Source organism: Squalius cephalus (assembly GCF_949319135.1).
Source record: "Squalius cephalus genome assembly, chromosome: 23".
Lineage (NCBI taxonomy): Eukaryota > Metazoa > Chordata > Actinopteri > Cypriniformes > Leuciscidae > Squalius > Squalius cephalus.
Genome location: NC_137144.1, coordinates 23,296,674 through 23,320,234, shown reverse-complemented (window position 1 = coordinate 23,320,234; position 23,561 = coordinate 23,296,674). Strand labels below are relative to the sequence as shown.

At 37.1% G+C, this 23,561-nt stretch overlaps 3 protein-coding genes across 11 annotated transcripts in view; all 3 read left to right on the top strand.

Annotated features, from left to right (window-relative positions):
- The first annotated feature begins 1,251 nt into the window (after positions 1-1,251).
- Positions 1,252-7,655, top strand: ubap1la (ubiquitin associated protein 1-like a). 7 transcript variants are annotated; one of them, XM_079859356.1, is made up of 7 exons: positions 1,365-1,508; positions 1,581-1,705; positions 2,661-2,796; positions 3,796-4,497; positions 4,694-4,861; positions 4,945-5,046; positions 6,504-7,500. In XM_079859356.1, the coding sequence occupies exons 2-7, from the start codon at positions 1,626-1,628 to the stop codon at positions 6,636-6,638; spliced, it is 1,323 nt and encodes a 440-aa protein (XP_079715482.1). In that variant the 5' UTR covers positions 1,365-1,508; positions 1,581-1,625; the 3' UTR covers positions 6,639-7,500. The 7 variants fall into 7 exon arrangements, with proteins under 7 accessions (XP_079715485.1, XP_079715484.1, XP_079715481.1 ...); XM_079859359.1 differs by having other exon boundaries at positions 1,252-1,705; positions 2,664-2,796; positions 3,796-4,455; positions 6,504-7,655; XM_079859358.1 differs by having other exon boundaries at positions 1,252-1,705; positions 3,796-4,455; positions 6,504-7,655.
- prc1a (protein regulator of cytokinesis 1a) lies at positions 7,502-15,511 on the top strand. Of its 3 annotated transcripts, none has more exons than XM_079859351.1 (15): positions 7,502-7,655; positions 8,782-8,914; positions 8,998-9,120; positions 9,234-9,467; positions 10,357-10,527; positions 11,252-11,401; positions 11,496-11,643; positions 12,317-12,453; positions 12,552-12,647; positions 12,728-12,874; positions 12,974-13,084; positions 14,144-14,236; positions 14,338-14,496; positions 14,590-14,618; positions 15,007-15,511. In XM_079859351.1, exons 1-15 carry the CDS (start codon positions 7,645-7,647, stop codon positions 15,053-15,055), a joined length of 1,791 nt encoding a protein of 596 aa, XP_079715477.1. In that variant the 5' UTR covers positions 7,502-7,644; the 3' UTR covers positions 15,056-15,511. The 3 variants fall into 3 exon arrangements, with proteins under 3 accessions (XP_079715477.1, XP_079715479.1, XP_079715478.1); XM_079859352.1 differs by having other exon boundaries at positions 7,512-7,655; positions 14,593-14,618; XM_079859353.1 differs by lacking the exon at positions 14,590-14,618.
- Positions 15,512-16,566: 1,055 nt separating this feature from the next.
- syt12 (synaptotagmin XII) overlaps positions 16,567-23,561 on the top strand; it is a 12,799-nt gene continuing 5,804 nt past the window's right edge. Inside the window, exons 1-4 of the mRNA XM_079860052.1 lie at positions 16,567-16,750; positions 21,624-21,674; positions 21,922-22,115; positions 22,851-23,231. Coding sequence (XP_079716178.1) covers positions 21,632-21,674; positions 21,922-22,115; positions 22,851-23,231 — 618 coding nt within the window. The 5' untranslated portion in view covers positions 16,567-16,750; positions 21,624-21,631. The remainder of the gene's footprint in view (positions 16,751-21,623; positions 21,675-21,921; positions 22,116-22,850; positions 23,232-23,561) is intronic.

Below are 23,561 nucleotides of genomic sequence, written 5' to 3'. Positions count from 1 at the left end.
TTTTCTCATCCACCACCATTTCATTCACATCATTTCACTGAAATCATGTATTTACTGTTATTTACAAATGTTTATTTGCCAGTGATGATTTCACAGAACTGCTTTTTACCTACAACTGCATATCTCATGGTATTTAGCTCTACATTACCGAGTTAACTGCTCATAATAAAACTATGAATATGTTTTTAAACAAGACTTGTTTGTGTGTTTTTATGGAAACACTACTTTCTTGTATTCGCTATTAATGCTTAATTATACACTGTAAAAAGTGATAACCTGCAATTGTTTCCTTAGAGCTATTTCTACCTTATTTAACCCGTAAAAAAATAGTTTTGTTGATTATATTGTATATGGTTCAGTGATGTTAAAGGTACACTTTGTAACTTTTAGCTCTTTAACGGTTAAAATACAAAACTGTATTTTGTGGAAGAACATTTTGATTTTTATCATTTTAGTGTATGCTAATGAAATCTTTTATGATAAAAAGAGACAGGCAATATGTCACAGGTTGTGCCTAGAAGCCATGAAACGTAATAAAATGTTTAAAATGTCATTTCTTTTAAATTTGAGTTTCAAGCTCACTTCCAAAGTAGTTCTTAGGCTTGAAATGACTTTTGTGAATGCAAGCTTTTTTATCGTTAGACAAAAATAGAGAAGTCATCGAAAAAATTATGCAAAATGTTGACATTTATTGGTCAGAACCATGATGTTAATATTAAATAAGTTTTATAGTACTTTTGTAAAATGTGTTATCTTTAATAAACATAAATCAGTGTAACTTTTTTCTTTCTTTTTTTTAATTAGGGCTGTCAAAAGATTAATCGCGATTAATCGCATCCAAAATAAAAGTTTGTTTTTAATAATATATGTGTGTGTACTGTGTATAATTAAATTTGTATGTATAAATACACATACATGCATGTATATATTTAAGAAAAATGTGTTATTTATATATATATAAAAAATATATATATATATAATATAAACTATATAAATATATATACAGTATATGTATGCAAATATTTCTTAAATATATACATGCATGTGTGTGTATTTATATATACAAAATAATTATACACAGTACACACATATATTATGTAAACAAACTTTTATTTTGGATGCGATTAATCGCGATTAATCTTTTGACAGCCCTATTTTTAATGTAATTTGACTTACTTTAGGTGAGATACAAAAATGCTGTTTTAGTTTATGGCCACTAGAGGGCGCCACAAACCACATAAATCATCCCTGTTTATGTAATGGCCCAGCACTTCAAGCTCATAAAGTGTGTGTAATCTCCTGATGCCATTTTCAGATTCACGGCGAGTAAACAACACAATAACGCACTAAGAATCTTCTCACATCTGTTAACATATTACATAAACAAAACAGCATCACGGTTCATTGAATCTATCCGAGTATTCTAGGAATTTAACATCTTAGTATCTTAAGCACCTTACCATCTTGTGAGACATGGAAAGGAACATGATTATGATGATGTTGTTGATGTAAGTTTGTTCCGACAGTGTATGGAAGGATTATTGTGTGAGTAAGTGTGTAAGCCTGTGTTGATTCACCAGGGGACATGATGCTTCTGTTATTATGCACACGTGAACCTCACGAACATGATAAATCTGCAACCGAAGAACATAAGATACACACACACACACATCCTTCAACTCACAGACACTACCGAAAACTACAGGTAAGACACTTTCATTGAATCATGTCCTGTAATCAATGCTAATATACAGATATACCAATTTACAGTTTACTTGGTTCCATGCAAATGTTGTAATGTATAAATATTATGATTATATTAAATATATTTTAAATAAAATTATATATATAGCCTATGGATAAGTTTTACAACAGTGATTGAGTATCACATTATTACTATTAGCAAAAGCTTACATTACTTTTTTGAAAATATTAATTTTATATCAAAGTTAAACGTTAAAAAGTTAAAATCTTCATTTTTAGTTTCTAATATAAAGGTTTTTACTACAATAAGGTGAAGTGAGTATCATTATTAGTATTCAGTGTTGAGTGTAATGCATTACTGAATAATTAATTAATGTAATTTAAATACTTTCCTTTTGGAAAGGTAAAGTTTCCAAAAGGGATTGCTCTTAATTTTTCTAGAATTTTAATTACTTCCGTTGTAAATGCATTAAATAAATATAGTCTAGAACAATTCTATATAAAACAATAGTGTATTTAACATCAAATTTTAATGTCTAAATGTGTTTTTAATGTAACCTTCTCCCTTATAATACTTTGGTCAGTCCAAGAATAATTTATAATTTAATGTCTGTCCTTGTATTGTTCAACTGTTTGAGGTTGTTATGGGATTTAGAAAATAATGAATAATAAGTAATGCAATACATTTTAGAAATTAGTACAGTAATCTAATTACATTTTTTGAAGATGTAGCTAGTATTTATTTACTTTTTTACAGTAACAAACCCAACACTGGAATTATGATATTTTATGTTTATAGGTATCATCAATAGGTATGTTTTTGTATCATAAGTGTATCATATTCATGGAAATGTGCCTAAACTGCCTATGTCTTAAAAATGTGCCTCAGCGATACTGACTGAGATACTGATTAACATAAATATTATTAACTTGGCTAAACTGTATGTTCATGTCAGCAGAATGTGTAGCCTGGATGAGGTTCCATTTAAAGTTGCACTGGACTCTATGGAGATACATTTGGGCCAGAAAGAGCCGGTTGCAGCTCCTGAAATAAAGATCCCAGATTTTGCTCAAATACTGCGTGATACAAAGGTCAGAATCCAACAATAAACATCTATCTAATATTTTACACTCTGTAGGATCTTCTGTCTCTTAATGCCAGAGCCGGACAGTAACTGAATACATTTACTTGAGTACAGTACTTAAGTACAATTTTGAGGGATCTGTACTTTACTCGAGTATCATTTTTGGGGAGTACTCATGACTTTACTCAAGTACATTTGAGAGGCAAATATTGTACTCTTTACTCCGCTACATTTCTATCCATAACTGTGAGTACCCGTTACTTCTTCTAAAAAAAAATTTTTTTAAAAGGAAAAAAGAAACATCTCGGAAACCCTCTCAAATGTGATTGGATTGTGCAGGCGCCACTGATTGGGACAGCCTATCAGCAATCACCTTCAGCTTTCCGCCAAAGTCAACTCCATGGTCAGATTTAGATAAGAGACGAAACCATGGACGAAACAATGGATGAAGACGCAGCAGGTCCATCCCGGGAGCGATATTTTTTTTCCCAGGATGGTAGGGGAAGACTCATGAATATTCATTAGGGAAGTCATCCCTGATTGGTCTTAACCCCAGTGACGGGTAGGTTTAGGGGTGGGGTTAGGGGTAGGTCATCAGACCAATCAGGGATGACTTCCCTAATGAATATTCATGAGTCTTCCCCTACCATCCTGGGAAAAAAAATATCGCATCCCGGGAATGTGCCAAGCCGTGGCCCCACCTCGCCAGACTATTTCAATTTTCTGAACAAGTTAATGATAGTTTTCGCTTCAAGTGTTTGCTGTGTTTACCAATGTAAGCACTGTGGCAGTAGTAATGCAATATTTCGAAAATGTACTCTTGATACTCAAGTACTTTTAAAACCAAGTACTTCAGTACTTTTACTTAAGTAGACATCTGACTGTAGTACTTTTACTTGTACTTGAGTAAAAATTTAGCAAGGGGTATCTGTACTTTTACTCAAGTAATGTAGCTGTGTACTCTGTCCGCCTCTGCTTAATGCTCACATGTTGTCCTGCTCGACAGTATTCATTCTCTCTGGAGAAACGGATCATGGCTATAGTGGAAGAACAGCAGCGGGAGAACAGGAAGGCCACTAAAGCTCCCCCAAGTGTGTCCCCCACTTGCCCGCCATATTGGCTGATGTTCAGCAGCCCGCAGGAGAGCCGCTTGGTGCGCCTCAGAAGCACAGAGTTCTGGGAAGTGGGCCCACGTCCCCGCAGCCAAAGCCTCAGCGCTGCCGACTCGCGTAAGCTCCGCCCCCAGCGGACGGTCCAGTTCCTCATCGCCGACACGGACGGCGAGGGTGGCTACGGTGAAGATGACGAGGGCTCGTCTACTGAGGAAGATAATGCTCGCAGCAAAGAAAGACCGAAGAGCTCCGGCTCACAGTGCCTGCGGTGTTCAGTTCGTCAGACCCAGCGAGGCTCCACCCCTCGCCCTGCCCCGTCCTGCACTCTCCAGAAGGCCCGACCGAACTCTGCCTCCTCTCTAAAAGACATCCGGAAGCCTGTCCCGCTTTCCCTCAGCCAGACGCCGCAGGGAAGTCCTCACAGCTCCAGAGCGCCCCGCAGGAAACCTGTCGTTACGAGAACCAGCAGGCGGAGCAACTCAAACACACTCTTACAGCCGAGACCCTCGTCTGCAGGACAGCTGCCCTCAGCCAGGCCTCAACCCGCCTCACATGTAATATACACACCCTCAGCCAGGCCTCAACCCGCCTCACATGTAATATACACACCTCATCACATGTATATACACACCTCATCACATGTAATACACACACCACACCTCATCACATGTAATATACACACCCTCAGCCAGGCCTCAACCAGCCTCACATGTGATATACACATGCAGCAGATCCTTAAATCTTATTTAGGATTATTGTTGAGCTGATTTTTTTGTTACCGGTGTGTTTTAGGGTGTGCGTCCGCAGACATCCAGAGGGCTGAAGGACGCTCCAGCAGACTTGCTGTGTGCTTTGAGTCAAGAAGAAAGGGATCTTCTTGAAGCCGTTACACAACAAGGATACACACTGCACACTGCCATACTAGCACTGCAGAGGACAGGACCCAAGAGCCCTGATCAGGTAACACACACACACACTGCATGCAAAAGCACATAGTGTAAAAATACACAATCTGTATCTGATTCCCTATTGATTTTCTCCAGATTTTGAGGTACCTGACTTCATGTGATCGTCTCTGTCGGCTGGGTTATGAGAAGACTCAGGTGGAAGAAGCTTTGGAGATGTTCCAGAACTGCGAGAGCAAAGTAAGACCTGGAAAAGACACCCCACCAATCAACATCCAGCGAATGAGCATATAGCACTTCAAACACTCAACCAATCGCCATCCAAGGCACAAAACACCCCTCAAACCAATATTTAGTGCTCCAAACACTCAACCAATCAGCATCCAAGGCACAAAACACCCCTCAAATCAGCATATAGTGCTCTAAACACTCAACCATTTGGCATCCAGCACACCAGACACCCCTCAAACCAATATTTAGTGCTCCAGTACAAAACAACCCTCAAACCAGTATTTAGTGGTCAAATGAGCATATAGCGCTCCAAACATTCAACAAATCGGCATCCAGGGCACAAAACACCCCTCAAACCAGTATTTAGCTCTTCAAACACTCAACCAATTGGCATCCAGCGTGTGAAACACCCCTTAAACCAGTATTTAATGATCCAAACTCTCAACCAATCAGCGTCCAGCACACAAAACACCCCTCAAACCATTATTTAGCGCTCCAAACACTCAACAATCGGCATCCAGCACACGAAACACCCCTCAAATGAGCATATAGCACTCCAAACACTCAACAAATCAGCATCCGGGGCACAAAACACCCCTCAAACCAGCATATAACGCTCTAAACAATCAACCAATCAGCATCCAGCACACGAAACGCTTATCAAACCAGTATTTAGTGCTCCAAACACTCAACCAGTCAGCATCCAGCACACCAGACACCCCTCAAACCAATATTTAGTGCTTCAGTACGAAACAACCCTCAAACCAGTATTTAGTGGTCAAATGATTATATAGCGCTCCAAACATTCAACCAATTGGCATCCAGCGTGTGAAACACCCCTTAAACCAGTATTTAATGATCCAAACTCTCAACCAATCAGCGTCCAGCACACAAAACACCCCTCAAACCATTATTTAGCACTCCAAACACTCAACAATCGGCATCCAGCACACGAAACACCCCTCAAATGAGCATATAGCACTCCAAACACTCAACAAATCAGCATCCGGGGCACAAAACACCCCTCAAATCAGCATATAACGCTCTAAACAATCAACCAATCAGCATCCAGCACACGAAACGCTTATCAAACCAGTATTTAGTGCTCCAAACACTCAACCAATCAGCATCCAGCACACCAGACACCCCTCAAACCAATATTTAGTGCTTCAGTACGAAACAACCCTCAAACCAGTATTTAGTGGTCAAATGAGCATATAGCGCTCCAAACATTCAACAAATCAGCATCCGGGGCACAAAACACCCCTCGAATCAGCATATAACGCTCTAATTATCAACCAATCAGCATCCAGCACACGAAACGCTTATCAAACCAGTATTTAGTGCTCCAAACACTCAACCAGTTGGCACCCTGACCCAGCATACAAAACACGCAGCCAGTCAGCATTTAGCAAATCAAATACACCAATCTGATGTAGCGTATAAACTTTTTGTTTTTCTCTCAGGCTTCAGAGTTCCTGTTTCTGCTGGCTCAGTTCTGTGAGATGGGTTTCCAGCAGAGCACCATTAAAGAAGTTTTACTGGTGCACGAGAACCATAAAGAGAGAGCCCTGGAGGAGCTTATGACCCGGAGCGGCTGAGAAACCATGATCCTCAGCTGTCTAAATAAATAAATGAAATAATCCTGAGGAACAATGGAATTAACGAATGAATCCTTAACTCCATTAAGGAAAGTATAAATGAATCATCGACATGCTATATGAGCATATGAATCAGTCTTCAAATCCATTAATGAATTAATTCATTTTTATCTTCAGCTCCATAAATTAATGTATACAAATCCTTCTGAATGAATGAATCCTTTGCAGCTTTAATACTCCAGTCTTTTATGGAGAAGAGGTCCTGTTTGTTTATTGATTTCATTGCATTATTGTTTATGTTGCTGCCACATGATTAACCGTAGATCTGACAAAGATTAATCACCTAGTTGATGAGAACCATAACTCTAGAGTTCATCATGATGAAGATTAATCACTTAGTAAAAAAGTTACAGATTTTGAAAAGGGCTAGGACAGTTTGAATGAATTTAATTAATCACTCTATTGTGTTTATTTATATTGCATCAATCATTTAGTTTCAGGATTGTATTCCACAAGTTTAGAATTTAATAAAAATTTTATCATAAAAGTTGTCAAACAGTATCAGAAATTATTATACTCAGCATTTGCCCAAACAAATCAATCACGATTTGATTACATTCAATTCTGCTCATTAAAGTGTCCGAACCACTGATCTAATGATTCATAATATCTTGTAATATCAGTGGTCCGAACTCAACGTAATTCCATTCTTCAGTACAGCTGGTTAAACTGGTCAGTCAGCTGGCTTGAAATGTCAGCCAATCAGTGCGCTGTAATATGTCATATGGCGTACTTCAGCCTATCAGCTAGCACGATATAGTTGTCTAGCTTGACCTCGGCCAATCAGAGGCCAGAGGCGTATCAGTGCGGGGTTTGAATTTTTAGTCAGTAATTTCGAGCCCGGCGTCGGATAGATCGTGAATGAAGCGTAAAATAGAAGTTTAGAAGTGAAAACAGCGTTTATCAATTATATAAATCTCATCGGAGATCTGCGGCGAAGGACAGGATGAGGAAGAGGTAAGAGGGAGAGTTTGAAGCTGTGTGTTTATGTACGTTATAGATAATTATTTATAGCAATGTGTTCGTTTGTGTTAGCTTTAGTTGCCGTCGATGCTAATGATTTAGTGAAACTAGTAACGTTATTTCTATTTAGGTTGAAAATTATCGATGTATCGTGAGTTGTGAGTGATTTTACTTTAATTTTAATATTTTCAAATGGATTAAGCGACTATTTAGCATTAGCACGGAAGCAAATACTGTTGATTTAAAACCGTCCTTTTCAGTAATTCCGCTAATGTTGGAAAATGTAAATATTTTATTATTCTTTAATACAGACAGCGATCAATAATGCTGCACATTGTCAATGGTCGTTTATTAATACAAATGATATGCTAATTTATAAACCTTGCGGAGAAAAATAATTCTGCTATTATTGTCAAATACAGTAATTTTATTCAATACAGACAGCAATCAATAATGCTTTTCATTTTAGTGATCATTAATTAATGGAAATGATTATTCTGCTCATTTATAAACAACATGAAACCCCGCCCTTTTCTGTTATTATTGGACTGTTATTAACGTTAACGTCAATAATGCTGCACATATTTAATGAAAATGTATTAATAAAAAATGATTATTCTACTTAAAAACATTTTGAAGCCTTTTTCTAGTCATAACAATGATAAACAATAATTCTGCTTTTATTGGAAAAATATAATTAATGTATTATTCCGTAACAGACCGCTATTAATAGTGATGCACATTTGTAATGATTAATTATTGATACAAATGATTATTCTGCTCAATTATAAACATTGTGAAGCCCTTTTACATTAATAGCAATGATAATCAATAATTCTGCTATTATTAGAAAATAAATAATTTGATTATTTAAAAATACAAGTTTTTAGTGATCATTTATTAATACAAATGATTGTTTATGAACAATTTAATAAGTATAATAGTAGAATAATGCTGTTGGTTTGATCATTTATTCATTCATAAGAATAACACTCAATGGTGACTATTTTATGGTGTTTAACTTGCAACACATATCATGTGACCATGCCATCTGACCCTTTAAATAGCATGTAAGATAACAAGACATGTATTCAGTAGATCTGAACGTGTGTAATTTCAGTGAGGTCCACGCTGCAGAGTCTGTCTCATATCTGAACAATGCTCTTGGTGAGCTGAAGGACATCTGGGAGGAGATCGGGATCCCAGAGGACCAGCGGTGTCAGCGTACAGACGCCGTTCACATGCACATCAAGGTCAGTTCGGGTCATGTGCGCTTCTCATTAACCGGAGAGAGTGGCGACACCGATTCAATGTGAAATCTTCATTGTGATTCCAGAACCTGCTGGACATGATGATCGCAGAGGAGGAGGGGTTGAAGAAACGCTTGATGAGCAGTATTGAAGCATGCAGAAAAGAGCTGGCTTGCCTGTGTGATGAACTCCAGCTGCTGGAGTATCAGGTGAGTATTTTGCTCATCTCCATAAAGTCTCAGAAGGAAAAACCTGTGCCCTCTAACCCCCAGACGTTCTGTTCAGCCGGCCAATCAGATTGTATATTTTCTGTGTTTGGCAGGAGGAAGACGGCCTTACGATGCTGCAGTTGGAGAAGGATCTCCGTACGCAGGTCAAGATGATGCTGGAGGAGAAGGGTGGGCGTCAGAGCGAGCTGAAGTCTCTGATTCAGCAGGATCAAGATCTGTGCGATGTCCTGTGCGATGACCTCTTCCCCATCCATCCCGAAAGAGTGCCGTCACAACAGCAGCTGGACAACTACAGGCAATACATCAACACACGCAACCAGGAGAAGGTAAAACACTCACAAAGCTGAGTAGCACTGTTTTTTTTAGTATGTAATGCGCTATATTAAAGGGATAGTTCACCTAAAAATGTAAATTCTGACATTACTCATCCTCATTTGTTCCAAACCTGTAAGACTTTCGTTCATCTTCAGAACACAAATGAAGAGCTTTTTGACGAAATCTGAGAGATTTCCGTCCCTCCATTGACAGCTACGCAACTACCACTTTGAAGCTTCAAAAAGTTCATAAAGAGATCGTTAAACTAATCCATATGAATTGAGCGGTTCAGTTCATATTTTCTGAAGAGACTCGATCGCTTTATAGGATGAACAGGATCATTCTCAATTCTGAAGGATTGTGTGACACTGAAAACTGGAGTAATGATGCTAAAAGTGCAGATTTGCATCACAGGAATAATTAAAATTTTCAAAAATCTTAAAGTCCGCGTGAACCGGAAGTTCCAAACGACTTTTCTCCAGTGTTATGACGTATTTCCCAGTGAAAAGGAATATTGAACAGAGGGCAGGGTTTTACTCTAGCGCTCCTCCTCTCCATCTCTGCTCATAGCAGACTAACGGTTTGAGGGGAGTGGTTAAGCGTTGCCCAAACCAATTCCTCAAACCTATGTCATCAGAGAAGGTCCTCCAATGCAGAGGGGAGGGGCATTTTCAGATTTTGATTAAAGATTACCATGGTAAAAAAAATTTGCTTGCACGGATTAATTGTTCACCACAAGACTAGTAATATGCGCTAACAAAGTAAATAGGGTCAATTTTGATTTCATGGGGACTTTAATTGTTCCAAACTTTTGTCCACTAATGTATCCTGTGTTCTTAAATGAATAGTGTGGTAGTTTGCCATCCAGAATGGTTACAGGAAGTGTGCTTGTGTTTACAGGAGCGTCGTCATGGCGAGTTTGTGGAAATGAAGCATCAGATCACGGTGTTGATGGAGGATTTGGAGCAGCATCCTGACACAACCTTTGAGAAAGACGCTGTGTGTGAGGATGAAGACGCTTTCTGTCTTTCTGTGGAAAACATCAGCTCACTTAAAGTGTTACTGCAGCAGGTACTGACACTCTTCACACTATTCTTTCAGCCATTCCTTTAATTTACATATTTATTCAGTAAGGATGCATTCAATTGATCAGAAGTAACTGTAAAGGCAATTCTATTTGAGTTAAATGCTCTTCTTTTGAACAGCAAAAAAATTGTTTCCACAAAGATATTAAGCAGCACAACCATTTTTAACACTGATAATAATCAGAAATGTTTCTTGAGCAGCAAATCATCATATTAGAAAGATTTTTGAAGGATCATGTGACACTGAAGACTGGAGTAATGATGCTGGAAATTCTGCTTTAAATCACAGGAATGAAAAACCTAATGTTTCATTGTTTCTGTTTTTAATGTCTTTTTGATCAAACAAATGAAGCCTAGGTGAGCATGAGACTTGTTAAAAAAAATGGTTGTATATTTTATAACATTATTATACAATATCTATAAAAAAAACTAAAATAAATGCATATGCATATTTATTAGTAACAATTTATTTAAGTGTCGTTACGTTACATGTATTTACTATAGTAATAACAATAAATTATGCATAATCACATGCAACTAACCCCTAACCCTATAATAAGTACATGTTTTAAATTAACATTACATCCCTTTAAAATAGTGTAACCTTATTTATTTTATATCTTTTTAAACAATCATTTTTGGTGCTAATGTTTGGTTTTCAGTAGGTGAAGTGTCACTGGTTAATGGTGTGTGTGTGTGTGTTGTTTCAGCTCGAGAGCCGTAAAGCTGAAAGTGAAGCTCTGTGTGTGTCCATCCGTGCTCGTATTGAGGAATTGTGGGAGATGTTGCAGGTTCCCATGGAAGAAAGAGAGAGTCTCATGCAGAACACCCACACTACCACAAAGAGCAGATTGAACGCAGTAAGTACTCGCGCACCTGTCACTAAAGTAGGTCATGATGATGTTTCTGGAAGTCTAAAACATTCCTCACGCTGTGTTTCTCGCTGTGTCACAGCTGCAGGCAGAGCTTCAGCTATTGGAGGAGCTGAAGAAGAAAAACATTGAGCGTGTTATTCAGACAATCCGGTCAGAGATGGTCAAGTTTTGGGACAAATGCTACTACAGCCTGGAGCAGAGACAAGCCTTCGTTCCTTACCACAGCGGTATGCCAACAGCTAGATTTCAAGAACTTGGCTGAATCCCAGTTTGCTTACTTCAGAGTACAAAAAGTGCTGGTGGTGGGAGAGTACATACTTGAGAATATAATAAGATGATATTTAAGGGAATTATTGAGACCACATTACACTCATGCATACAACAATGTAGCAAAAGGCTTTGTGGATGATATGAGCTCATGGATGCATACTTCAAAAATTCAGAAATAGTATGCAGCTTGGGCTCATTTGAGACCGAACTAATCTTAGTCACCATGAAATCAAAAATGACTTTTTTTTTTTTTTTATGGGATATTGTAGTATATATTATAAATGATTTATTTGTCCATATTATCTTTTTTTAATTTATGTGCCTTGTAACCTTTAATCAAAATAGCTTATCTCTGATGACATGTTTACTGGCATTAAGGCGGGGCAACCTGTCACTCATATGAGATCGACCAATAGCAAACCACAATCATCCAGTCAATTCAAAATGGACAAAATCAAGTCTACATTTAGTTTTTTTTAAGAAACCAGTTTACTCTGATATACTTCACAATAGAGAATAAAGGACTATTGCAACATCAATTTCATGCAGATTTTAATCTGAACTGTACAGACTTTATGCAAATTGGTATTGAGAGTTTGGTTGATTGATTTTGTTGTTTTGTGCTGTTAGACAATCTGGACGAGGAGGTGTTGCGTGAACATGAGCTGGAGTTGGAACGATTGAAGGAGGATTATAACGGACACCGCGAGATGTACGACGCCGTTTCCACCTGGAGCAGCAACTGGACTCTCTATCAGGAGCTGGAGGTGAGGAATCATGGGAAATCACCTGAAAAGATTCATAAACATATATTAAAGAGATTTCTGATATTAAATCCGATTATGATTGCTCTTCGTTTCTCCAGAAAAAAGCCACAGACCCGTCTCGCTTCAACAACAGAGGAGGAAACCTGCTGAAGGAGGAGAAACAGAGAGTCGACCTGCAGAAGAGTTTGCCGAAGGTTTGAGCTGCTCTTTAAGCAAACAATGTTTGATTGACGGGAATGGTCTGTATGCTTATTAGTTTTGTTTGTTTGTTTAGCTCGAGAAGAGTCTGAAGGCTCAGATTGACCAATGGGAAGCGGCGCAGTGTAAGGAGTTCCGTGTGAATGGGCAGCCGTTCCTGCAGTATGTGGAAGACCAGTGGAATCAACACCGTATGGAGAAAGAGAGAGAAAAACAGGAACGGGTATGAACTCTTGAAATTACTCTTTCTGACATTGCTAATTTTATGTAATATTACACACAAGTTCTTGATTAGTTCTGACGTGATGTTTGTACTGTGCAGCAAATGAAGAAATTGAAGCATACTGAGGAAGATCTGCTGTACGGCACCATCATCAGGACCCCGACCAAGAGGAGACTCGCCGGAACGCCGACACCTAGCAAAACACGCAAGGTACTGATGGAATATGTGTACTTATGGTCGACCGAATAAATGTATCAAATTTATATTTATCAAAACAAAATTCAAATGTACCAATACCCTGATTCTAATATAATTTACCAGATATAATGCAGATGAAAAAAAAAAAAAAAAAATAGTACAATATAATTTGATAATGATAGCAAATGTACACTAAATGCAGTATGTATGTATGTATGTATATTATATATATATATATATATATATATATATATATATATATATATATATATATATATATATATATATATATATATATATATATATATACATGCATACATACATATATACATGCATACATACATACATTTTATATATTATATTATAACATGTTTTAAATGTATATGTATTTCTGTATTTTTTTGCAAAATGTGCATGTATATAATATATGCAAGTCAAAAATATTAATGTAACAATAATAAACATAATTTTATAGCTAAATTATATATGCATTATATTTTTAAAAAATAAATGCTTTATATATATATATATATATATTTTTTACACAATTTTATTCAGTCGACTACAAAACAAAATGTGCATTGACACCTTCGGATGAGACGTTAAACCGAGGTCCTGACTCTCTGTGGTCATTAAAAATCCCAGGATGTCTTTCGAAAGTGTAGGGGTGTAACCCCGGCATCCTGGCCAAATTTGCCCAGTGGCCTCTGCCCATCATGGCTTCCTAATCATCCCCGTATACTGATTGGCTTCATCACTCTGTCTCCTCTCCACCAGTAAGCTGGTGTGTGGTGGGCGTTCTGGCGCAATATGGCTGCCGTCGCATCATCCAGGTGGATGCTGCACATTGGTGGTGGTTGAGGAGATCCCCCCTTCTATGTAAAGCGCTTTGAGTGCAGAGAAAAGCGCTATATAAATGTAATGAATTATTAATTATTATTATTATTATTGACCAGGTGGTCATTAGATTTGGATCAGGAGGAACTAATTATTATTATTTTATTTTTAAAGCTGATTGTTTGAATTCTCTTTTTTTTTTTTTTAACCACACTATTTATGTTCTGTTTTAAGCTGATCTCCACCTCCAGCATCTCCACCCCCAACACGACACTCCGTTCCATATGCTTCTCCCCTTCTATGAGACCGCCCCTTTCCTCCAGCAAGGTGACTTATGCTGTTTTAAACACTGGATTTTTCACACTGTTATATTATACATCAATTTTTATCATCATCATCAATAATAATGTAAACCGCTTCTCCACTAGTTGGCTGCGCGAACGCCTGCTCGTGGCCGAACCCCTCGTGGTCTGGAGAAGAATAAGGAGAATATCTCTCATCTGAGCGGAGCTTTGCGCACGATGACCGCCAGCCCTCACAGAAACTACTCCATCACGTCCGTGGCCTCCTCCTACTCGGAGTTTGCGGTAAGTTCATTATCTTGCCTCTAGCGGTCTAGACACACAGGCAGCAGATGCAATCGAGTGACCCCCGTGTGCTTATTCTGCCTTCTGTTATAGAAGGATTCTGAATCCACTGCAACGTCCAGGTCTGTATGTCTAAGAACGTTCCCTGTCCATCACACTAACACACTTTTCTCACCTAACCCGACTAATGGAGGAGGGTTCTTTCAGCTTCTAACAGTGAAGTGACCACTCGGAGAATAACAGAAGCACAACTGAAATCCAATCTGCTGTTTGTAAAGACCCCATGAAATCAAAACTGGAGTTTTTTTGTGGTATCGCCTGTGTTTTGGCCACCCCTGAAATGGGTCATACCATTACATGAGCAGTTGAATTAAATGCGCTATAAAACTGAAATTGAACCTTGCTGCTTTAAGACCTAAAGATGCATGAACATGAATGGTTATGGTCTGTCAAACAGTCATGTGACGGAATAATAGCAAAAACATTATTTTATTTTATTTTTGCCAACAGCGGGAGCTCTCAAATGCTACTAAATCCAACGTCAAGACTGGACTTCTGAACTCAACCATCACACACTGAACACGGTGGATCAAAAGCAGCTCGACTGAACTGATGGGCATCAATGAAGACAAAAAAGCGTTTATGGAGATAATGAATGTAAATGCAGAATTGTAAATATTTAAGCTCTGCTTTTTTATAGTTTTTCTTTTAACTTGTTTTTTTCCCTTTATTTAACTTTCCTACTGAGTTTTGAACAAATGATGTTCTGTCTTTAATTTTGACTTCAACTGCAGTTTTTATAAAAACTCTCTATTAACACTGATCGTAGGGCTCGGAGATGGATTTTATCTTTTATACTCTAATATCACAATGGCATTAGACTTTTATTTTCTGTAATCGCACAGCAACACTAAGTTTCCTTGGCATCACTCCACTGAAATTGCTGATACTGTAGTGGTTGGCATCCTGTAAATAAATGTTTGCTTTCATGGGGACACTGTATTTTGGAAGTCTGATTTATTTAGTGTTATTCATAATTTATACTTTAACAGTAACCTAAAAATAGCCAATGAACTGAAGATACACAGTAACAAAATAAAATGGGAGTTTTTATTTTGACCTATCCTGACCAGTTAGAGACAACTTCTGAACCACCACCACCTTAATTTTAATGTAAGCACAGGTATTTTATCATGAATGTACAAGACTTCTGGTGTCAGTTTTCTTTTTAAAAACGGTCCGTCTCATCATGGTGCTTGGATGTTGCAAACTGGTATTAGTTATATTACCGTAACCTTTTAATGCAAATAATTTGACCATTTTGGCCACTACAGAGTGTCTGACATTCGGATACTGTGGTACTACCGTGGTTTTTGGACCATAGTATTTTTTTTTTTTTGAAGTAGGCCTATAATAAAGCACCATTAAAATACCATAGCACATTAATGTGATAATAGTACTATTATTACTTATATCTATCTGTTTGTCTGTCTATAGGACCTGTCTGTCTATACTGGATCTGTATGTCTATTGTATCTATCTGTCTGTCTATAGGATCTATCAGTCTGTCTATCATTCTATCTAAACTACATTTTTATCTAGCAAAATAATATACCAATATCTTATAAAATGAAGGTACAGTGCTAGAAGATCGCTGTTCTAAGGATTCATGTATTTTATATACATAGCAGGTTGTATTGTACCTATTAATTCCAATATTTGATTGCCAAAATAATGTTTTTGATATTTTTGTAGTATGACACATTTGCTGTTTTAGTTTGTAGTTTTAGTTTGCTTTGCTGTTTAAATATAATTGTTTAATGGCAGGCTCCATTTGTAGTGCTGCTATTGGTGCGTATTTTCACAAAAGCTTGACGTTTGTTCAATGAACAATCATTCGCTTTTTTTTTCTCTTTCTTTTTTCTTTTCTTGTAGCCAATTCTCGTACTAATAATCTGTCTAAATCGTCCCTGAGAAATTTTCAGTGTTACAACTAGCCCCTTCACTCCTATCCGTGCGCGCGCGTGTGTGTGTGTGTGTGTGTTGGTGCTGAAGTTGCATTGCAGGGGTGGGACTTCTGCATTCAGATCTTCATCATGCGCAGAGGAAAACCCAGACACACTTCAGATCTGATCTAAACGCGCGCGCGTCAGATGTGATCGAATCCTGCACGTGCTTCTGATGCTGTATTGCGCGTTAATTGATGGATGAAAGTGTGTGTGAGCAGGAGAGGGAGAAACAGACACTGCTGAAGGTAAGAACACACACATAAGCGTGTTTATGAGCGCTCACATATCACGTTCATATGCTGCACATGTCGCGAGTTATCCTGTAATAGTATGAATGTGAATAAATAAATATATACATATTATCTCATACATTAATTTTATTATTGTGCCATACGTATTTCAGACACGTGCTGCAGTTATGCTGAATTATTGTCATGTAGCCTATTATTTCTGCCGGTTGGTGTCGGTTCGATGTGGAACTGGAAGTTCGGGCCCGTTTACGTGCTGATGCAGTGCGCGTGCCCGCGACACGGGTGGTTGTCATGGTGATCTTGATGGACCCTCCTCTGATGAGGGCATTAATTTAACCCCCAAGGGCCAAATAAAACACACTGCACCCCCAGTACAACAGCTGCGAAATGAAAACACCAGTGTGTTTGTTTTGTGCTGAATGTGCTAGTTTTTTGGTGTTTACATGTGTTTTTTGAGTGTTTTTATATGTGCTGTGCACTTTAGTGTCGATTATGTGTTCGCATTTTATCTGTTGTGCGTCATTTTTGTGTGTCTGAGGTGTTTTGTGCCCTGTTGGACGTCTCTAGTCCATCTGCTTTGTGTTGGGCATATTGTATGTAAATTTCAGCTTCGTGGTTGTTTATACTTTGAGGAGTTCGAGTTGTAATTCCAAAAAACGTTTCTCGTGTGTGTGTGGTCGTGGTAAACACTACATTATAGGGACAAAATGTCCCTCCAAAAAAAGCTGGCAATACCCGAAATCCTTGTTCTTGTAGGGACATATTTTGGTTCGCTATAAATCATACTACGTGGTGTTTTTTGAAAATGTAAAAATGCAGAATTTTTTTGTGATGGGGTTAGTGTAAGGGGAAATAATATACAGTTTGTATAGTATAAAAACCATTATGTCTATGGAAAGTCCCCACAAAACATGAAAACACAACGTGTGTGTGTGGTCTGCTGTGGGTCGTTCATCCTGCAGGCAGCTTCTCCGAGTCTGTGTTTCAGTGAAAGTGTTATTATGAGTCATTCTGGAGATTAAAAGCTCGGTTGATTTATTAGCGTTTGCTTGCTTCAGTCCTGCAGAGAGTAGCTGACAGTGCAGACTCGAGACTCGAGCTCTCCATCCGTCCACAGCCTCTATTTCATCCGCTCTGAATGCAGCGCTGGAAAACAATCATATCTGAATGATCCGTGCCACAGGATCGTTTAAAGCATCTTGATTAGCTCTGGTGATTTAGTTTGGCTGTCACGCGGGCGGTTGTTGGTTTGGGCCTCCTGGTATTTCAGGCCTTGTTTGGTGGAGTGGCTTTCAAAAGAAAATCAATTTGCTTTCAAGACTTTTTAGAATCTGTTTAGATGCTTTTTCTGGAATATTTACTCTGAGTTTAAGGGGTTTATGAAAAATATATATCTTTAAAGGGATAATTAACCCAAAATTCTGTCATTATTGTCTATGATTTTCTTTCATAATACACAAAAGGAGACCGAATTTATACAGAATGTCCTCTTTTTACACACACACACATATACACACACAAAAATGTATGAGTTTTCTAAATAAATTAAAGGGATAGTTCACCCAAAAATAAAAATTCTGTCATAATTTACTCACCCTCAAGTCGTTCCAAACCTGTATGAAATAATTTCTTCTGCTGAACATAAAAGATGATATTTTGCAGAATATGTGTAACCAAACAGTTGATGGACCCCATTGACTTTCATTGTATTGAAAAATACTATGAAAGTCAATGGGGTCCATCAACTGTTTTGTTCCCGACATTCTTCAAAATATCTTCTTTTGTGTTCAGCAGAAGTAATTATTTCATACAGGTTTGGAACGACTTGAGGGTGAGTAAATTATGACAGAATTTTTATAAATATAAATAATTCTACATGAAGGGTGAGTAAATAATGACAAAATTTTCATTTTTGGCTGAACTATCCCTTTAAACCTAGACCCTAATGTCTGTAAGATAAAGACTTAAACATCTACGCAACCAATTCAATCTTATTTCATTAATGGCTTCTTCATAAAAGGCACTGCCTACACAACCTAAAATAAAGAAACCAAAGCGAACTGAAGAAAGCAAGCTTGGGATTTCTGCTCCATGATTCATTGTTTATCAGGATGAAGGTTTACAGCTCAAGTGAATGTGCCATTTGGGAAATTATTTTGGGATATTGGCTTCAGCGTCCAGACAGTATCACTGATCCAAGAGTGTGTGTGTGTCCATCTGTGCTCCTGTAGTCATTACAGAGTGAGCGTGGGCCGTTACACAAACACACACACACATGCGCTTACATAGAGTTGCTAACAATCCTGACAGTGCGACTTCAACACGTATTCATTAGATATTCCGTTTCACACTAGACATGTAAAAGCCACAATGCCCTGAATCCCAGCGCTCATAACCCTGCGGATGAGAGCGTGCGAGCGCTCGCTTCTCAGATGCTTTAATTGGCCCGTTGTCATATTCTTCTGCAGGAGTCTTCCTCAGCTCCCGCTGCTCCCTTCATCTCTTTACCCAGAAGTCTCGGCATGACTCACAGCATATACGCCTCTCACTTTCTCTCTTTTTAGACCTAACTTGACTTTCTTTTCATGTCTGAGGTGTCTTTCCCAGGTTTCAAAGGTGCCTCAGTATCCTTGTAACAATTTACCACAGGAACCTTCATTGCTTCTGCCAGAAATACCATAGTAACTGTGGTAACTTGTGATTAACTAAATTAAAATGAGAAAGATTCTGAAAGCTTATTATGTCACTTGCAAAAAGTACCACAGTTTTACTGTGGATAATTATGATGACTATGTGGATATGTTAATACCATTGTATTTTTGGATATGTACCATAGTAATTTTGTGGTATTTTAATGTTATTTAGATGTAGGCCGTGTTAATACCACATTTTCTGGACATTTGTTTACATGCGTCATGGTAATACCATGTTTTTGGAGGGATTTACCACAGCATTACCATAGTTTATTGGATAGGTACGATGAAACCATGTGTTTGACACATGGTACTACCATTTTTTTTATTGGATATGTGAAAATGTTATAACCATAGTAAACGTATATGTACCTTATGTGGCATTTTAATGTTATTTAGACGTGGGCCGTGTGTATACATTGTTTTTCTGGACATTACTGCTTACATGCATCATGATAATACCATGTTTTTGGGGGCATTTACCACAGTAATACCATGATATCTTGAATAGATATGATAAAGCTTTGTTTTTGTTTTTTACATGTATCATGGTATGATTTTTATTGGATATGTGCTTTGTTAGTACTGGTATGGATATGGATATGTACCATAATAATGTTATTTAGACAAGGGCCATGTTACATTTTTTTTAATTCGCTTTGGTACTATTTTCACAAGTTAGGTGTACATTTTCAAAACTCTTAGTGCTAATATCACAACAGATCATCAAATGTGCACTTTTTGCAAACATTTCATCATGTTTTCAATTGTGTAAGTACAATACACAAAATCACAAAGTATCCTTTTCACAACACCAAACACCAAATAAGTGTTTCATCTACATAAATGTTTCATTCACAGTCACTGCCTTTCATAAAGCTCTTACTATCAAACTTTTGATATGCATCTCTTCTTGTTCAGTTTAATACATTTGTCTATTATTTAATCCAACTGATCTTAATGGTTAATCAATGAATCATTTGGTACTCCTAGATTTCTATAGATATTGATTCAATAGACAAATTTCTATAGAACTTGTTTGCAATTTCTGATATGGATAAGCAAATGTATTTAATTATTTTTACATAATTTATAGATATTAACCACCACGATGTTCACGATGGTGTGTGTGTGTGTGTGAGAGAGAGAAAGATACAGAGAAATTTGCCATTTGTGCAAATACTGTAAAGCAGAATAGAGTATAAGGGAGAGGAAACAGTTGATTGATCAGCGATGCATCAGTAGAAGGGAGACAGATGGCATCAAATACAGCATTTTTACATTACAGTATGTATGCAATACTGTAAACAGATTACCATGGTAGAGACTGCCGAATTACTGTAACTCAACCTTCATCTGTAAAGTTCCAGTACAGTATAGATTCAGTCAGATGGTATAGAGTGAAATCATTTACTGTATTCATTGCCAGCAAACTCTGTTAGCACAGAACCTCATGGCTGTACTTCATCACACCTTTTGATAACACACTGGATAAATATTATTACAAACATTATGGATTCAATTACTTGGCAACTATAGCCTGTATTACTGTAATTATTTCAGCAACAACAGTGATTTGAAACGTGTATCTTGCATTGTTTGCTGTTAGATGAACTGATTGTTAAAAGTACTAAATTGAAAGAAGATCATACTGTTGTGTTTCTGTGATTAAACCAAATGTTCTCATTACATATTACAATAATCTTGTGTTTGAAACAATGATAATATGGACTGAAAAGTGTATAACTGTAATGAAAGCATGAGATCAGGTTTTGAAAGAATGACTAGCTGTGTTACAAGTGTGATCAGTTTGGATACTAAGAGTTTTGAAAATGTACACCTTACTTGTGAAAAAAGTACCAAAGCGAATAAACAAACCTGTAATACCATGTTTTCTGGCCTTTTTACCCCATGTCCCATGTTCCCACTATGATATTTTTGGGTATGTACGATGGTATTCTTTCAATGGTGTATTATGTACTATGAATATGGTTATAAATCAAAAATACTATAGGACCATTGTCTTACCATCGGAACCCATCACTTTACCATAGTACAACCACAGTATATTATTTGTAAGGGTTATTTTGGTTTGTAATAACAATAACTCTGTTACTATGGTTACTATGGTAAATTTGTGAATGCGGTATTTCTGAATGTCTTGTGTGTTTCAGGTGGCACTATGTCTGTGCAGGGTCAGGATATTTCTGAATATCATCTAAGCGGTGAGCAGTCGTCATTCATACGCCTCTAGATTTCATAGTGGTTTCATATGAGTCCCTGTAAGTGAGTTTCTGATTGTGTTTTTTGTGTGTGTGTGTGTGTGTGTGTGTGTGTGTGTGTGTGTGTGTGTGTGTGTGTGTGTGTGTGTGTGTGTGTGTGTGTGTGTGTGTGTGTGTGTGTGTGTGTGTGTGTGTGTGTGTGTGTGTGTGTGTGTGTGTGTGTGTGTGTGTGTGTGTGTGTGTGTGTCAGTGGTGCTGAACCCGCCTGGCTGGGAAGTGTTTTTGTATGTGTTTGGGTTCCTGGTTCTGTTTGCTGTGGTTATAGTGAATCTGTGGAAATTATATAAATCCGGCTCCTTCCCGACTCCCTCTCCGTTCCCAAACTTCCACTACCGCTACCTGCAGGAGAAATATGGCTCCTCCCACTCTGAGGTCAGACAGAAGGTGAGCAGGGGTCTTCAAACTGGGGTCTGCAGAAAAACTGAGAAAGAAAATTACCACATTTATTTTAATAGTAAAAAAATAAAAAATGTATTTTATATTAAAGTTTATTATAAAATCAATATAGAAATGATGTGTATACTAATTAATTAATATTTTTATTTAAATGGTAAATATATATTATATTATTATTATTATTATTATTATATTATGTAGAAAAAAAATGTAACAGTAACATTTTTTTTATATTATATTTATATTATAATAAAAACCTGGATAGATAGTTTTTGAAAAAAAAAAAAAAATATATATATATATATATATATATACATACTAATTAATAATAATCTTATTTAAATATTAAAATATAAATATATTTTATATCAATATTAAACATTATATTTAATAACATTTATATTGTATTATATTAATATATTATTATTGCCACATAACTTTTTGGGGAAATTACTAGATTTATTTTAACGGTTATGATTTAAAACGATCATATTATTATAAAAATGTCCATACAGTTTTGTGAGAAAAATATTTGTAAAGTTTTGTTAATCTATATATATATAAAAAAAAATATATATATATATTATTATTATTATTATTATTATTATTATTATTAATAGAAATATAAGTATTATAATTTATAAAATATTACACATTTAAATGTGTAATACAAAATACAAAATATTTTCTTAATAATTATGATGCTTGCTGTTTTTCGTGCAGCGTGTTGCAGCTTCCAACCAGCGGAGGGCGTCCTCTGCGAGCCGAAAGCCGAGTCTCCAGCTGTTGGACACTCCAGATGGTCTTCGGGATCTCGGGACGCTGGAGCTGATGAGCCGAGAGCTGGATCCGAGCGGAAGCTCCCTGAATCGCTCCATGTCCTCTGAATCGCTGTGCTCCATCTCCTCCATCGCTCAGACCTTCGGGCACGACTTCACGGTGGGGCAGCTGGAGGTCACGCTGGAGCTGGACACCCGCGCCTCTCTTCTGCTCGTCTCGCTGCACCAGGGGAAAGACCTGCTGGAGAAGGAGGAGGAGAACTTCCCTGGATGCTGCATCACCGTCACGCTGGTCCCTCAGCAGATCAGCCTGGGAACCACACGGGTATCATAAACCATGAGACACCTGTCATATCATGAAAGAAAATATTGATTTTTATTGCCTCTTTGATATTAAAGAGTTTTATAGATGAATCCTATTCAGTGTTCAGCAACAATATCAGTGTCATTTTAGTATTATTTATATACTATTATAATATTTAGCTTTTATTTTTATATTTTCATTTGTAATTTTTTTAAGTTTAGTGTTAAAATTTAGTCATTCTGTGTGCTTTTGTCTTGTTAGTTTTTTTAATTTTAGTTTTGTTTAATTTTTTTTTCTATTTCGTTTTATTTTTTTTAAGTACTTTATTATATATATGTGTATATGTATATA

Excerpts from the sequence above, each read along its gene's own strand:
- ubap1la (XM_079859355.1), top strand. The coding sequence starts at position 1,626 with ATGATAAATCTGCAACCGAAGAACATAAGATACACACACACACACATC. Across the intron at positions 2,797-3,795 it reads AAATACTGCGTGATACAAAG|TATTCATTCTCTCTGGAGAA; the intron begins GTCAGAATCCAA and ends CCTGCTCGACAG. Across the intron at positions 5,047-6,503 it reads TCCAGAACTGCGAGAGCAAA|GCTTCAGAGTTCCTGTTTCT; the intron begins GTAAGACCTGGA and ends TTTTTCTCTCAG.
- prc1a (XM_079859351.1), top strand. Across the intron at positions 12,875-12,973 it reads AGAGAGAAAAACAGGAACGG|CAAATGAAGAAATTGAAGCA; the intron begins GTATGAACTCTT and ends TGTACTGTGCAG. Across the intron at positions 14,237-14,337 it reads CGCCCCTTTCCTCCAGCAAG|TTGGCTGCGCGAACGCCTGC; the intron begins GTGACTTATGCT and ends CTTCTCCACTAG.